We start from the raw sequence: 12,782 nt of genomic DNA, 5'->3' as shown, positions 1-12,782 counted from the left end.
TTTATCAATTTGATTTTATGTGCATCACGCAACATTAAAATGAAAGACAAGTGATTTAGAGTAAACCATGAAGTTGATCCACTCACTTATACATTTCATTGCTGTCCCAAGCCCATGAGGAGTTGGTGTCTGGGGAGGGGGGGGGGTTGGATCGACTTTAAGGGGAAGAACAGCATGAGCCCAAGGTCAGGCCCAAAGGGAAGGTGCACGACTTACTGCAGTTACACTTCTGGAGAGCTTCTGCTTCTGTGGGCACTGCTGCTTCCCAGACATCCCCAGATTTCACAGCCAGGAGTGGAGGATTGTCCTAGTTAGCACAGCTGAGAGCAGTTCATCATGGTATGGGTATAACCCAAAACTGTGTATTCTATAGCCTTCCATGCCATTTCCCAGAAACTGTTGTCAATAGACTATTCGCACCCTCTGCCCATAGAGCCTGACTCATCAGGCTATAAACTAGGTGTTAAGAGGCCTGTGAGATAGGAGGATGCTCTTGTCCTCACACCCTTTGTGGAACTCCCCGCTCTGAGGGAAGGATTGACCATTCCTGCCTGAACTGGAGAATATATAAACCTGGAGTTTCAGAACTTTTCAACCACTCGTGGGATCCAGAGGAAGACTGCAGGTCATCGCTCTCAACCAGACTTAGACCACCCCCCTCAACTGGACTGCAATCACCACTTTTGACCAGACTGCAACAGCTCTCCCACCAGCAGGTTTTTCCCCTCTCCCTTTACTTTGGACTCAAGCGGGGCCCAGGGAACACCACTTTGTTCATGCCCCAGGGTACTGGGTTATACATTTGGGTTTTGTGGGTTGGGACCAATTGTTTGTTTGTATGATTGTACTTACTGTATTATTTTAATAAATTGTTATTCTGACTTATAATCTCTCCTTTGAGTTGAGTTCATTTCCCCTGCTGGTTAACTCTTAAACCAGCACAAGGATACAGAGCAGCACTTGCACCAAAGCTGGAGTCTCTCCCTGCAGACACAACCAGCAGCAAAGAGGGGACCAGACACACCCCTCCTGCTCCCCCTGCCCCAACAGATACCACTGATGTGGACACTAAATGGCTCTAGAGCCCAAAATAAACTTTTCTTGTAAGGTTGGTACTTTCTCCAAGCCTGGTCCCACTTGCCTTTCTTCCAGTACATCCTCAGCACATCAACAGCACAAAGCATCCACTCATCCTTTTTCCAAGACGCTTCATTCACAAGGTTGAAGACCACTCAAAGGCCCAGGACCAGAAGTGCAGGTGAGAGGGTGAGAATGTTTAATCCAGGAAGGTTGACTGGGGACCCTGTCAGTTGGGATCTCAAAGGAAAAAGGGGGAAACCATAAAAAAAGCCCAACAGTCACAGATCTGACAAAACCACTGTGGAGACACTGATAAGGGACAAACCTCACCAGAGCCACCAAGTGATGGGCTGCCCAGAGACCACAGGCACCACTGCCAGCAAGGTCAGCAGGAGGCAGAAATGGTACGTGTCCCAAAAAACAGCTACTGGGGGAGACTAGTGGGAACGAGGAGCATCAGAAAAATGGTAGAAAGAAACATGTTATAAATTAAAAATAAAGTTGGCAAAAAGTTTGCAGGGATTAACTTCTCTCCCGGCAATACCAAGCATTAAGGCCTTTAGGCTTGGCCTTAGTTTGCCTGAGCTAAATATCTACCCACTGGTGCTGTGGGCTCTGCAGGGAGTGAAGTCATTGTGCCAGTTCCTTGTTCCCCCCCTTTGCAAAGTGGAAGCTCCTGCAGGTCTTAAGATGGAGAAAAGTCAAACACACCCCTAAACCAAACTCTTGCACTTCTCTGAGCAGTGTTAAGTCACGGAGAGAGCAACAGCAGCAATAATTCTTCCAAGACTTGCAAGTTTTCAAGTTATTGGCACTGGTAACGTGTTTTGGTCTCAGACTCTCACCAGAACACACACCCTAAAGACATGGCCCTGAATTTGATGAATTAATGCAATTATTGCTAATTAACAGTCCCTTAGGAATCAGAACTAGAAGGGCTGTGAGTATCCTGACAGAGGAGCACCAGAGACATCCTACTCCGAGCTGTGGAAGGAAATGAGAAGGGTGGGGAATATTGTTAAAATATAAAAAGGATATTAAAGCCAGCTTCAAATACCTAGATCACAAATGCACATCCCATCTGCTAATAATTTTTTGCATCTCAAAAGTAGTCTCAAGCAAGTCAGCACCATTCAGCTTTTCTCACTGCAAGTGGCAGTATTAGAAAGATCTGTTCTAAACTTCCCCATCATCCCCAGCTCTCCAGCTTCTCCCTCCTACCAGATGGCTGAAACCACAAAAGTAAAGCATGTGTTTGAAACTGCTGCTCCCTAATTTAGGGGAGAACACATTCTTCATCAATTGAAAAAAAAAAATAATGAAAACACTTATGATTTCCAGCTTCTCTGAAGCTGCAGAGAAAGGTTTTCACTCTGACAGCTTGGCCTGGAATCTGCAGGCAGCAACATTTAAGAAGCAATTTGAAACTGCAAGAGCACTTTTGGGGAAAGCGTCTCAAATTTCAGACAGATCTATTAAAACAGCTCTTGACAGACTAATCCATAAGCCTTTCTCTTCTAGTGTGAGATTTGTATCGATTTTTAAAATAGCAATCCCATTACTACACATTAACAGCATGGATAAACATCTCTCTGAGTATTTAGGATTGCAACAGGACAAAGAGAGAATATGAGGGCAGTAATTTTCCATCACATAGAAGGTGAGGTTAAATGGAGAAAGGACCAGCTTAACACTTGGTGTCTGAAAATCAAATCCATCTCTAAAGCAAGTTTTCAGCACAGCAAGGGCTCTGCTGACCTTTTTTGTTGCCCAAATCCACTCCATACATCTCTGATCCACTCCCAGCAGTCAGCTCCAAATCCCTCACTCACCACACTGCCTCTCCCACTGCCCACCATGGGAAATCCCCTTCTCAGGTGTCCAATTTTCACAATTTTAGGGGTAATTGAGGAAAACCAGGAGCAAGTGCACATACTCATGTTGCTCAATCAGCATGAATGCAGAAAACAGACTCATCTCAGAGATCTTCCAACCTAAATGATTCTGTGAGAAGAGACAGAAAAGAAATGGGAGAGGCAGCATTTCTCTTCATAGCAGTTTGGATTCCCAAAGTCAGAGAGACCAGCTCCTCCCCTCCCCGAGCCCATCAGCTGCTCTACAGACCTGTCCCCTCATCAGAACCTGTAAGGCTGAGCAGATTCCCACTGTCACAGCCCAGATAAACCAGTGCTACTGCACTAAATCCTGCTGTTCTCCAGCCCAGAGGTTCCTTGAGTTCAGCAGGCTGCTGTGTGCATTGCTCTGACCAGAGATCAGGAAATCACAGGATGGTTTGGGTTGGAAGGCACCTTAAAGATCATCTCCTCCTGTCCCACCCCCTGCCATGGGCAGGGACACCTTCCACTAGCCCAGGTTGCTCCAACTTGGCCTTGAACTCTTCCAGGGATGGGGCAGCCACAGCTTCTCTGGGCAACCTGTGCCAGGGCCTCCCCACCCTCCCAGGGAAGGATTCCTTCCCAATATCCAACATAAACCTTCCCTCTGGCAGTGGGAAGCAATTCCCCCTTCTCCTGTCACTCCAGGCCCTTGTAAATAGTCCCTCTCTCTCATTCTTTCAGGCTCCCTTCAGGTCCTGGAAGGGCCAATTTGGTCACACCAAAGTTTCTCTTCTCCAGGCTGAACAATCCCAATTCCCTCAGCCTTTCCTTTTGTCTTCACCAGTTGCCAGAGTCATGCAACAACCAGTGACCTTGCTTATATCCTGGATCCCAGGTATGGAATAAGCTACAGGAATTTCCAGGTTGCCCTCTCAAAACCCAGTGTTTTTGCCTCTCATGTAGACTTGCCCCAGCTCACACACATTTAGGAGCTCATTTCCAAATGAAGCTTCGCAACCACAGTTTGTGTTATCTTCAAACACGACCTGTGGACATTCCTGGCCATCAGCACTCTGGACAACAGCAGCATGCTCAGAGGGGCACAGCACCTCTTCAACTCATCCAAGTTTTTGGTCTTTCAACTACCAAAAGTGATCCATCCCAGAATCACACGTGGAACCTGAGCCTCCCACCCACTGCCACCACTTATTGTGCACCATCTCAGTGGGGAGAAGCAGCCATGGGCTTCAGGCAGGCAGAAAGCTGTTTTTTTCCTAGTGTAGGGTGCACAACAGTAGTTTGGAGTTCACACCTCAACCTCTAGACAGCCAGGCTTGGAGCAGAACAGCTGTGCTGCACCAGGCCTGAGGCAAAACCAGTGTCACACCCTCCCCTTCCCATCACCATCAATTACACAAGCTGCAAGCCAACATTTTCCCACCAGGATGAAAAAAAGCTGCTATTCCTGATGTCCTTTCCAAGCTGGACATGGAGCAAACTCTGCAAGCACAAGGAAGACACCTAAGGAGGTGATGTCACCCACTGAGCCCCAGGCAGTCCTGGCTCCTACAAGCCTGCTGCCTCCAGGCACATTTCTTTTCCATGTGCTGTTCCCTCTCTTCCACCTCAGACAACCCCTGCTCACATCCTGCAATTGCTTTTTCCAAGTCCCTTCTTATAGAAAGAGTCACAAGAATGGACCTAATTGTTGCTCCAGCTTCTCTTAGGTGGCAAATAGCCCTGAATTAGGCTGGAGATGGCTTCACACGTGGACATCCTGCCTGGCACAGCTCCAGAACCTCCCACCTTGTTCCTGCACAGTTTAGCAACTGGTGATAGTAGTGGACCTTGGACCACATCCACCTGGAGTGGCTGGGTCACCTCAGAACCAGGACACCTGACCAAAGGGACAGCCCACACAACATAGCACCATGCTCAGAAAGAGAAAGGGAATCTTTGGGTCTTTTCTGTTTTGTTCCCCACTCTGCTGGGGGTGAGAGGGAGTCAGAGGTAGTGCCACGAGAGAGCATCCCAGGGCTCCCAGGTCTTCCATGCTCTCTGAAGAGGTCACCCAGCATCCAAGAGCCCGGGTGTTACCTGGCACCTGCTGGTTGCAAAGGGCAGAGCCTTGACCTTCTTCAGACTCTGAAGTGCAGAAATCTACTGATAGAACTCAGACATTTCAGCTAATCTCTCCATTAGGGCCCTGCTACACAAACCCCCAAAACTTAGGGCCAGAGGAATATCAATTTGCTTTTTAAATGGATTCTGTGCCCTTAAGGCTGCAGAATATAATGGAAACAACAACAACAACAAAAAAAAAACCAAACCAAAAAACCCCAAAAAAACCCTCAAACAGGTCATGTACTAGAAAGGTGATAAACCCCACACCGTTAAAGCAGAAATTTAAAGGCAGGTGCATTTTTCTCTACAAATCTGATCCTGCTGCAAAATATCCACGGCTGTTACAGAAGTTCACATTAGCCCATCAGCTCCATCAAAGAAGATTTCCATGGGCTTTGCCAAGAAAAGAGACAAGTTTAAAGAACAAAAGTAAAGAGAAAAAAGAAGAACATTCTATTTCCACAGTTACTCTTGCAGAGCCAGTGGAATGGAACAGCACAAAAATGCCCAGGAAAGTGCTTGCTGTGCAAGCTCACTGCCACACAGAGCCCAGGGCTGCTGCCCTTTAGGAAACACCTGGTGTCCATTATTTGGGCTGTGCTACACCCCTCCCTGGCCTGGAGAGGGCAAAACAGAAGCGAAAAGGGGGCTGTCCCACCCCATGTCAATACCTGATAAAAGCCTGAGCTGCTTCCTGCAAAGTATCCCCAGCACAGCACACCAAGTATCCTGCAGGTGTAGCAAGACCAGTGCACAAAACGTGTTTTCCTGCCCCCGACTTCCCTACTCACCTGTATGCCACATGTTGGGAATTCCTGGCTGGCAGCCAGGCTAAGGTCTGCTCCAGCTGCTGAGGAGCCCCACATCTGCTCCGAGAAACTCCGGGACAACAGCAGGATACACCAAAGAGAGAAACACCATCCAGGGCAAATAAAAGGTATAAACAGCTTCTGGGAGGAGCAATTGGGTGTCGTAAAAGAGACCCAGGTCAGCTGGAACAGAGAACAGTCTTACTCAGGTAAAACTTTTCTTGACACTGTTTCTCAACAGAGTAACACTACCCAGAAACTGAGAGCCCAAACTGTTTTCAAATATCAGTATTAAAAAACCCCCCACAATTCCTTCAAACTCAAACCAACATGAAGAGGACAAAGAGTTTGAGTGTTGGGGGTTTTTTTCAAACAAGAACCATGCTCTAAAATACCATTTTGTATTCGAAGATCCAGACTCCTTTCTGCCACTAGATGTCCCACAAGTAAGAGGAGAATCCAGATGGAAGTGCTGTGAGCTAATTTGGATTTTTATTCGAGCTGCTTTGAACTCTTAAGTTATTATTCAACTCCATAAAAGCTTTCTCAAATTTTGATAAAAATCAACAAAAGATTCTTTCTGTATTGATATGCTCATTTCACTGTCATTTTTGTGGCGTATTAGATGTTAATCCCATATTCAGGTTGTTTCTGTGCTTTAGTTCTGTAAGTTTGAACAATAATACAACTTCAGCAGGGAAGTACTCTAGGGAAGGTATTTCTCCCGTGGCGACACTTCTACTGATGTTTACTTCAACATTAAAATAAACTGTCAGGGGCTAGAACTGTAAGGTATCACTTAAAAACTACTTATTACAGCTAACATTCTGAGGAGAAAATAGTACAGATAATTTTATGTCCTGTTAGATGCTGGGAACTGCAGATGGTGGAGCATCAAGGACGGCACCAAGCCACGTGCTGAGTGCTGAGCAGACCCCATCCATATAAGATATGGTCCCATTGCAGTTATTTGAGGTGGAATAAGATTTTCTTACAAGAAAATAACTTCTTGTTTCTACAGTTGGCCAGAAGTGACAGCTGCATGAGAATGCCTTGCTGCACCACAAGATTTGACCCTCCCCTGGCACAGCTGGAGGCCGTTCCCTCTCCTCCTGTCCCTTGTTCCCTGGGAGCAGAGCCCGACCACCCCCCCCAGCTCCCCCCTCCTGTCAGGGACTTGCAGAGCCAGAAGGTCCCCCCTGAGCCTCCTTTTCTCCAGGCTGAGCCCCACCAGCTCCCTGAGCTGCTCTCATAGGACTGGCTCTAGACCTTCCACCAGTCCTTCACCTTCCTTTTGTTGCCCCTCTAAGTCCCTGCTCTACCATCAGCCTTAACCACAGTGACCAGTCCCTTTCCCATGGTCTTCCCTCATCCACCACGATGACTTTGGTTCCTTCCATGGGACTGGAAAGCTCTGAAGCCTGACTTGAACTGTCAGCCTGTCAGAAGGTGACAGGATTACATCCACCACTGGCACAGCCCTGTATGCAACAGATATTTCCTGCTACAAGGAGGGCATGATTTCAGCCCAGTGTGGACACCAACCATTTGAGAGCAATATAAATAAACCCTGTTTTTATTTTGCAGAACAGTTTCCTGACTTTCTGTTACCACTCATGTCTCGGCACACAAGCCCCATAAATAAACCAAGGCAGGGGATATTTTATTCATGAGCACAAAGCCCAGTTGAGTTCTGAGAAAGCTTATTGTTGCTTTTAAGGTATGTCATCTCCAGGCATGGTGCTGTGCAGTGCAGCACATGGGAAGTGTCACAAGTCCCCAGCATAACAAGCTTGGCAGAAGATACACAGCCAGTGTGTGAGAAGGGGCTTCTGTGATCTATTGTCAGGTTGGAATTTGGTCTCAGCTCTGATCTGTTAATTCTGGCTGCTTGATCTAATTATGAGAAGTGACTAGCTAAGGATTAATATGAGAAAGGGGCCAGGGAAGTGACTTTGGCCCAGGAGTCAGCTGACAGATGCCAAATTACACAGCACAATTCCTTTGGTAAGCCTGGATTTATTTCTGCGACAATTCTCCTCAGCCACAGCAGATCAACAACTCAACAGCACCTGCAGCTCAGGAGCTTTGCCCTCAGGACTGCCAAAACACAGCTAAGCTCAGAGAAATCCTCAGCTTCACTCAAAGGGGTGCTGACCTGTGGAAGCCACAGAGGAGGCTGCCTGTTGGATTTGTCCCTGCTTTTTCAAGGGATACTGAAATGTATTCACTCGAATGTGCAAAGCCAGAAACTGGGATTCATTGCCTGATCAATACCTGTCCATGAAAACACTTCCTGTTCTTACAGACTTGGGGAGCAAACATTCCAGGCAGCATCGGCACAGGGGAAAATCAATGAACAGGCAGCTGGAAGGAAGAGGCTGGTGGAGTGCAGAGCCACAAAACCCAGCTCACCAGCAGGACCCCCATGGCACCAATAGCCCCCGGCCACCCTGAGCAGCCTCCCCAGAGGCCTCTACCTGCAGTCCTGCCCAGAGGACCCCTTCCAGCTCCATGCTGGGCACCCAGTCCTGGGCTGAGATAGAGGAGGGATAGGGCTGGGGTCAGGTCTATCTCTCAGGTGACCCCTTGGACTCTTTCTGCAACCTTCCTACAGCCCCTGCTGCTCCTGTCTGGACCCCTGGATGGATCCTCATTTGGAGCGAGGCTTCCCATTGACCCTTTTACCTGCCCTCAGCTCTGCTGCTGCATCCTCATGGGCCTGAGGAAAAGAGGGAAAGGTTTCAAATGCCAAACACCACCAGGACCATGGTTTTAAGGCATTTAGTGGCTGATTGCACAGGACACTGGCAGCTGTATTTAACAGCCTTCAGTGCTTCGACTGCTCAGAATTTTCACAGGCACAGGTCACAGGCACAACACCTGTGGAATCAGCCTTCAGGGAAGTCAGGCTTCCAAAGGACAGGAAAGAGGTTTCACTTTGCTATCAGCACAAGGTAGTCCCTGTTAAGCACTTCTATTAAGGCCCTAAAGCTTTACTTTATTGTACAATCCTGCTATAGCAGCTTTTGGTATCCCGCTGCCTCCCCTTCCTGATGCTCCTGCCCTTTGGAGAGCCACAGCAGTCCTGCTGGGACTCAGCTGGAGGCAGGATTTGGCCCTGTTTCACCCCCACAGGCACCCCCCAGGTGACTGCAGCAGCTGCCTGCTGACATGCAGACCGGTTCACTCCCCAAACATCCCTCTGGAGGGTCTGCACAGGTGTCACCAACCACTGCCCTTGGACACATCTCATGCTCTCAGAAGTCACTTTGTAGTATTTGCTGTTCCAAAGCCAACAGAAACGGGACAGCCAGACACAAAGCCAGCCCTGGGAGCAGCCTGTTCATCCAAATTCCCCCTGGCACCGTGTGAGAGCAAGAGACAAGGTACTGGCCAACATGTGGAGCTCCAACACCAGGCTGCAGGACAGCTCCTAGAAAACTGGCTGGGTTTGTTTGAACTGTTTGTAAGCACTGGATCAGACACAATAAACACACTGCATTCGGTATTAAGAGGAGACTGAACAGGTCTTTCAATTATGCCTCCCCTGCAAGCTGGCAGTGAATACTTTTGATAAACATTCTAAAGGTTGTACCAACACAATCTGATGGAACACAAATAGGAAAAAAACACGTACTTGGCACTATTACTTCCTTATGAATTAGGACAAGAGGACCACAGATTGCTAGTTGGACTCTTTGAATAGTGTTATTTATATTAAGTGCTCCAGTTCCCAAAGTGTTTTACACACACTTAACTCTCACCACACACATACACTCATATTTTAACGAATAATTTCTTCAATAGATTATTCTCCCTTTTAAGACAGCACTGTCAGGGAAGGTCACTGGTTTGGTAGTCCTTAAGCTTAATTCCCTTTAACCCACCAGTCCCAAGCCTTATTTTTCCTATTTGGCTGAAGGTGGAGCTGTCGGGGTGCAAGTGCTGACTCGCCTGTGAAAGCAGATGGTGCTTTCCTTCCCCAACAGAGACAAAGGCATTCCCAGAGCAATGAAAACCCTTTCACACTGCCATCCTCTGGCAAAATATGCATTTGCAATATTAATGATAGTTATTTTTGTCCTGTGGCGCACTCAGTCCTAGAAGAACAGTGGGAATCTTTTCCTAGTTCTTGAAAAATCTTTATGGGAAAAGATGCAGCAAGTCTTATTAAAATAGAAAGAGGGGTGTTTCCCCCATCCAAGTGCATCTTTTTGTACTATTTTTAGAAAGATGAACATGCAGTTATCTATTCAGATACATACACTTATACTAGGATATAAGGCCAACACAGTTGGCTTTTGGGATGTCTGACTAGAGCTAGACCCTGGATGATTGATCACGGCTGGAGGTCTGTCCTGTACAAGAATGAGAAGCAACTTAGGACCTGCCAGAAATTTTTGGTACTTTCATGGTTACCTAAAGTACCTGGACTCAAAGGAGATCCTGGCATTGCTGGCTGAAGTTACAGCTCTAATCCAGGTCATCAGCAGGAAACTACAGGTTTTACCTGTGGCAAACAAAGAAAGCAATTTCTCAATCCCAAACACAAAAACACCAGGGGTTTCTGTCAAGCCACTACAGCAAACCTACATTCCCAGTATCCCTTCTTCCTCCTATCCAATCTAAGGCTGGTTTAAATACCCCTGCAGAGCCCTCATGTTCAGAAATCCCAGCAGGCACTGCTTTAATGAAGATAAAAGTTACCCCAGGACTGTGTCCAGCCCATTCTCTCTGCTATGGACCTCAGCCACAACATGAAAACAGAGCAAAGAAACAAACTGCCCAGTGCCATGAGGGTGCAGTGAGAGCTGTACAAGTGACTTCCACAGGGCCATCAGCCAAATAATCCTCCACAGGAAACAACAAGCACACACAGACCTCACCTAGGATTTAAAGCTTGGCTTTAAGTAAAGGTGATAACCCAGGTGTCACAGGGAAACAGTGCATGAACTGGAGATGATGTGGTCCAAAAGGCTGATGGAAAGGTGATGCAGGGATTGCTCTCTCATTAACTCTCTGGTCTCAGTGCCAGAATTCAGGAGCAGTCTGTTGGCACTCCCCTCCAGGCTGGCAGCCTGTTGCCAAGGCTCACAAAGAGCAGCTCCAGGAGCCTGGAACAACTGAAAGCCACAAGATGTGCAGTTTACAATGCCAGTCACACTGTGACAGCAGTGTCACCCCCTTCTGCTCAGGTCTGGTGCAGGAGGAGCAATGCACCTTCTCCTTGCCACCAAATCTCAATACAGAGCCTAATGATTCCCCAGGCTTCTGGCTCCCATATGATCCCATCTGCAAATACAGCCCTAACCCCAGGATGCACACACCAGATAAAGCCTGGGGACTACTCAGGGAAGCCTAGACCCCCACACTTAGTGTCCAGCACCCACTTGCAAATTCAGCTGCATTCAGGAGCTGAGACCTTAATCTGGCATTTCACTCTGCTGCCTTTGCCTGGGTAGTTTTCCTATTACTGTTGTGAATGGCATCTGGGCTCCTCCATAATTAACAGCAGCATAATGCCTACCGAGTGCTTTTAATTTCCTAGGCTGCTTTTTCATGCAAGTGAAAAAAATGTAAGCAGACATGAGCACGGGAGAGGCACAACCCCACATGCTGCTGGGGGAGCAATCATGAGTTCCTGCTTTAAGCAGAGACCGGAAAGGATGAGACTGTCCACCAAAACAGCATAAAAAAGGAAGAACCAACTGGTATCAGGGGATTTCTTTGCACTGAAAGGTCAGTCCATCCTCCCATGGTAAGAGAGCATGAGTGTGGTTCAGCCTCCAGTTCTGAGACTGAGATACAGAGACTTAAAATGAACTGAGCTACAGACACATGTCCCACAAGTATCAGATGTCCTGTCTGTCATCTTCTGCCCCACAAAGGCCCCCCCAGCATTGTCCAGTGTCTAACACTCATCCAAGCGCTGCAGCAACTCCTGTTTCTCCAAATTAAAAGAAAAAACCCAACACATTCAACCTCCCAGCCTTGGGGTTGTTCTCTCCCCCAAGTACTGCATACAAATCCTCCCATGAAATAATCTCTTCTTAGTCTCCCTCTTCCTGAGCCTCTTTCATAAGCCATTCACTTATCACAATCCTTTCTATCTTTGCTTTTTTTGGTCCACCTTTTCTCCCTTCCCCCCTCCCCTTCTTTTTTTCTTACATGAGAAAAAAGTTCTTATGTAGAGCTGAGGCTTCAGCAGTGCAGCTGCATTTAACTAAGGATTTGGAATTCTGCAAGATGCCCTGGGTTGCTGTGGACAGCATACCAACCAAGCCTCCAAAAGGCTACAGGAAGAGCCACCCACAGCCCCTGGATATCACTGCCTCAGGTCATTCCCACCTACCAGCTGCTGTAGCTGATGTCCTGATGCAGAGGTGATTTTTCCCTCTGCCTGGGAAAGGGAAGCAGCTACTGCTGTGTGTTTATCTTTTGGCAAATGCTCGTTCCCTTCAGTCTCCAACACGCCTCCTTTTAACTTCCCTGATAACGAGGACGTTGTTTACAGCAAACATTCACACAGAAGAGCGGCTTAGCCGAGGTCAGGCTCTGGGAGATGTTCCTTAGCACAGCTGAAAGCAGCTGAAGGGATACACAGCAGGTAATTCTGCCTCTGTTTTTCTCTAGTATCAAAGAAGCACTATGGAACTATAGATTTTTAGATGCAAGGTTTCGTGTTGTTCCCTGTGAAAGTGAGTTTTACCTGAACATCCCCCTCTTCCTCCTACTTTCCATTAGCTCCCAATGCTAAGCACAATATCACAGAATCCCAGACTGGTTTGGGTTGGAAGGCACCTTAAAGCCCCTCTTGTTCCACCCCCTGCCATGGGCAGGGACACCTTCCACTAGCCCAGGTTTCTCCAAGCCCCGTCCAACCTGGCCTTGGACACTTCCAGGGATGGGGCAGCCACAGCTTCTCTGG

The 12,782-nt window shown here is 47.6% G+C and overlaps 1 protein-coding gene across 1 annotated transcript in view; it reads right to left on the bottom strand.

Moving 5' to 3' along the window:
* Positions 1 to 12,275, bottom strand: part of TRPM8 (transient receptor potential cation channel subfamily M member 8) — a 53,644-nt gene extending 41,369 nt beyond the window's left edge. The window contains exons 1-3 of the mRNA XM_017835641.1: positions 12,207 to 12,275; positions 10,283 to 10,364; positions 5,834 to 6,034 (exon numbers count right to left, since the gene is read on the bottom strand). Coding sequence (XP_017691130.1) covers positions 5,834 to 5,908 — 75 coding nt within the window. The 5' untranslated portion in view covers positions 5,909 to 6,034; positions 10,283 to 10,364; positions 12,207 to 12,275. The remainder of the gene's footprint in view (positions 1 to 5,833; positions 6,035 to 10,282; positions 10,365 to 12,206) is intronic.
* Between the last annotated feature and the right edge of the window lie 507 nt (positions 12,276 to 12,782).

The sequence above is a fragment of the Lepidothrix coronata genome, unplaced genomic scaffold (assembly GCF_001604755.1).
Source record: "Lepidothrix coronata isolate B3197 unplaced genomic scaffold, Lepidothrix_coronata-1.0 Scaffold261, whole genome shotgun sequence".
Taxonomy (NCBI): Eukaryota; Metazoa; Chordata; class Aves; order Passeriformes; family Pipridae; genus Lepidothrix; species Lepidothrix coronata.
This window is presented reverse-complemented; position numbering and strand designations above follow the sequence as displayed.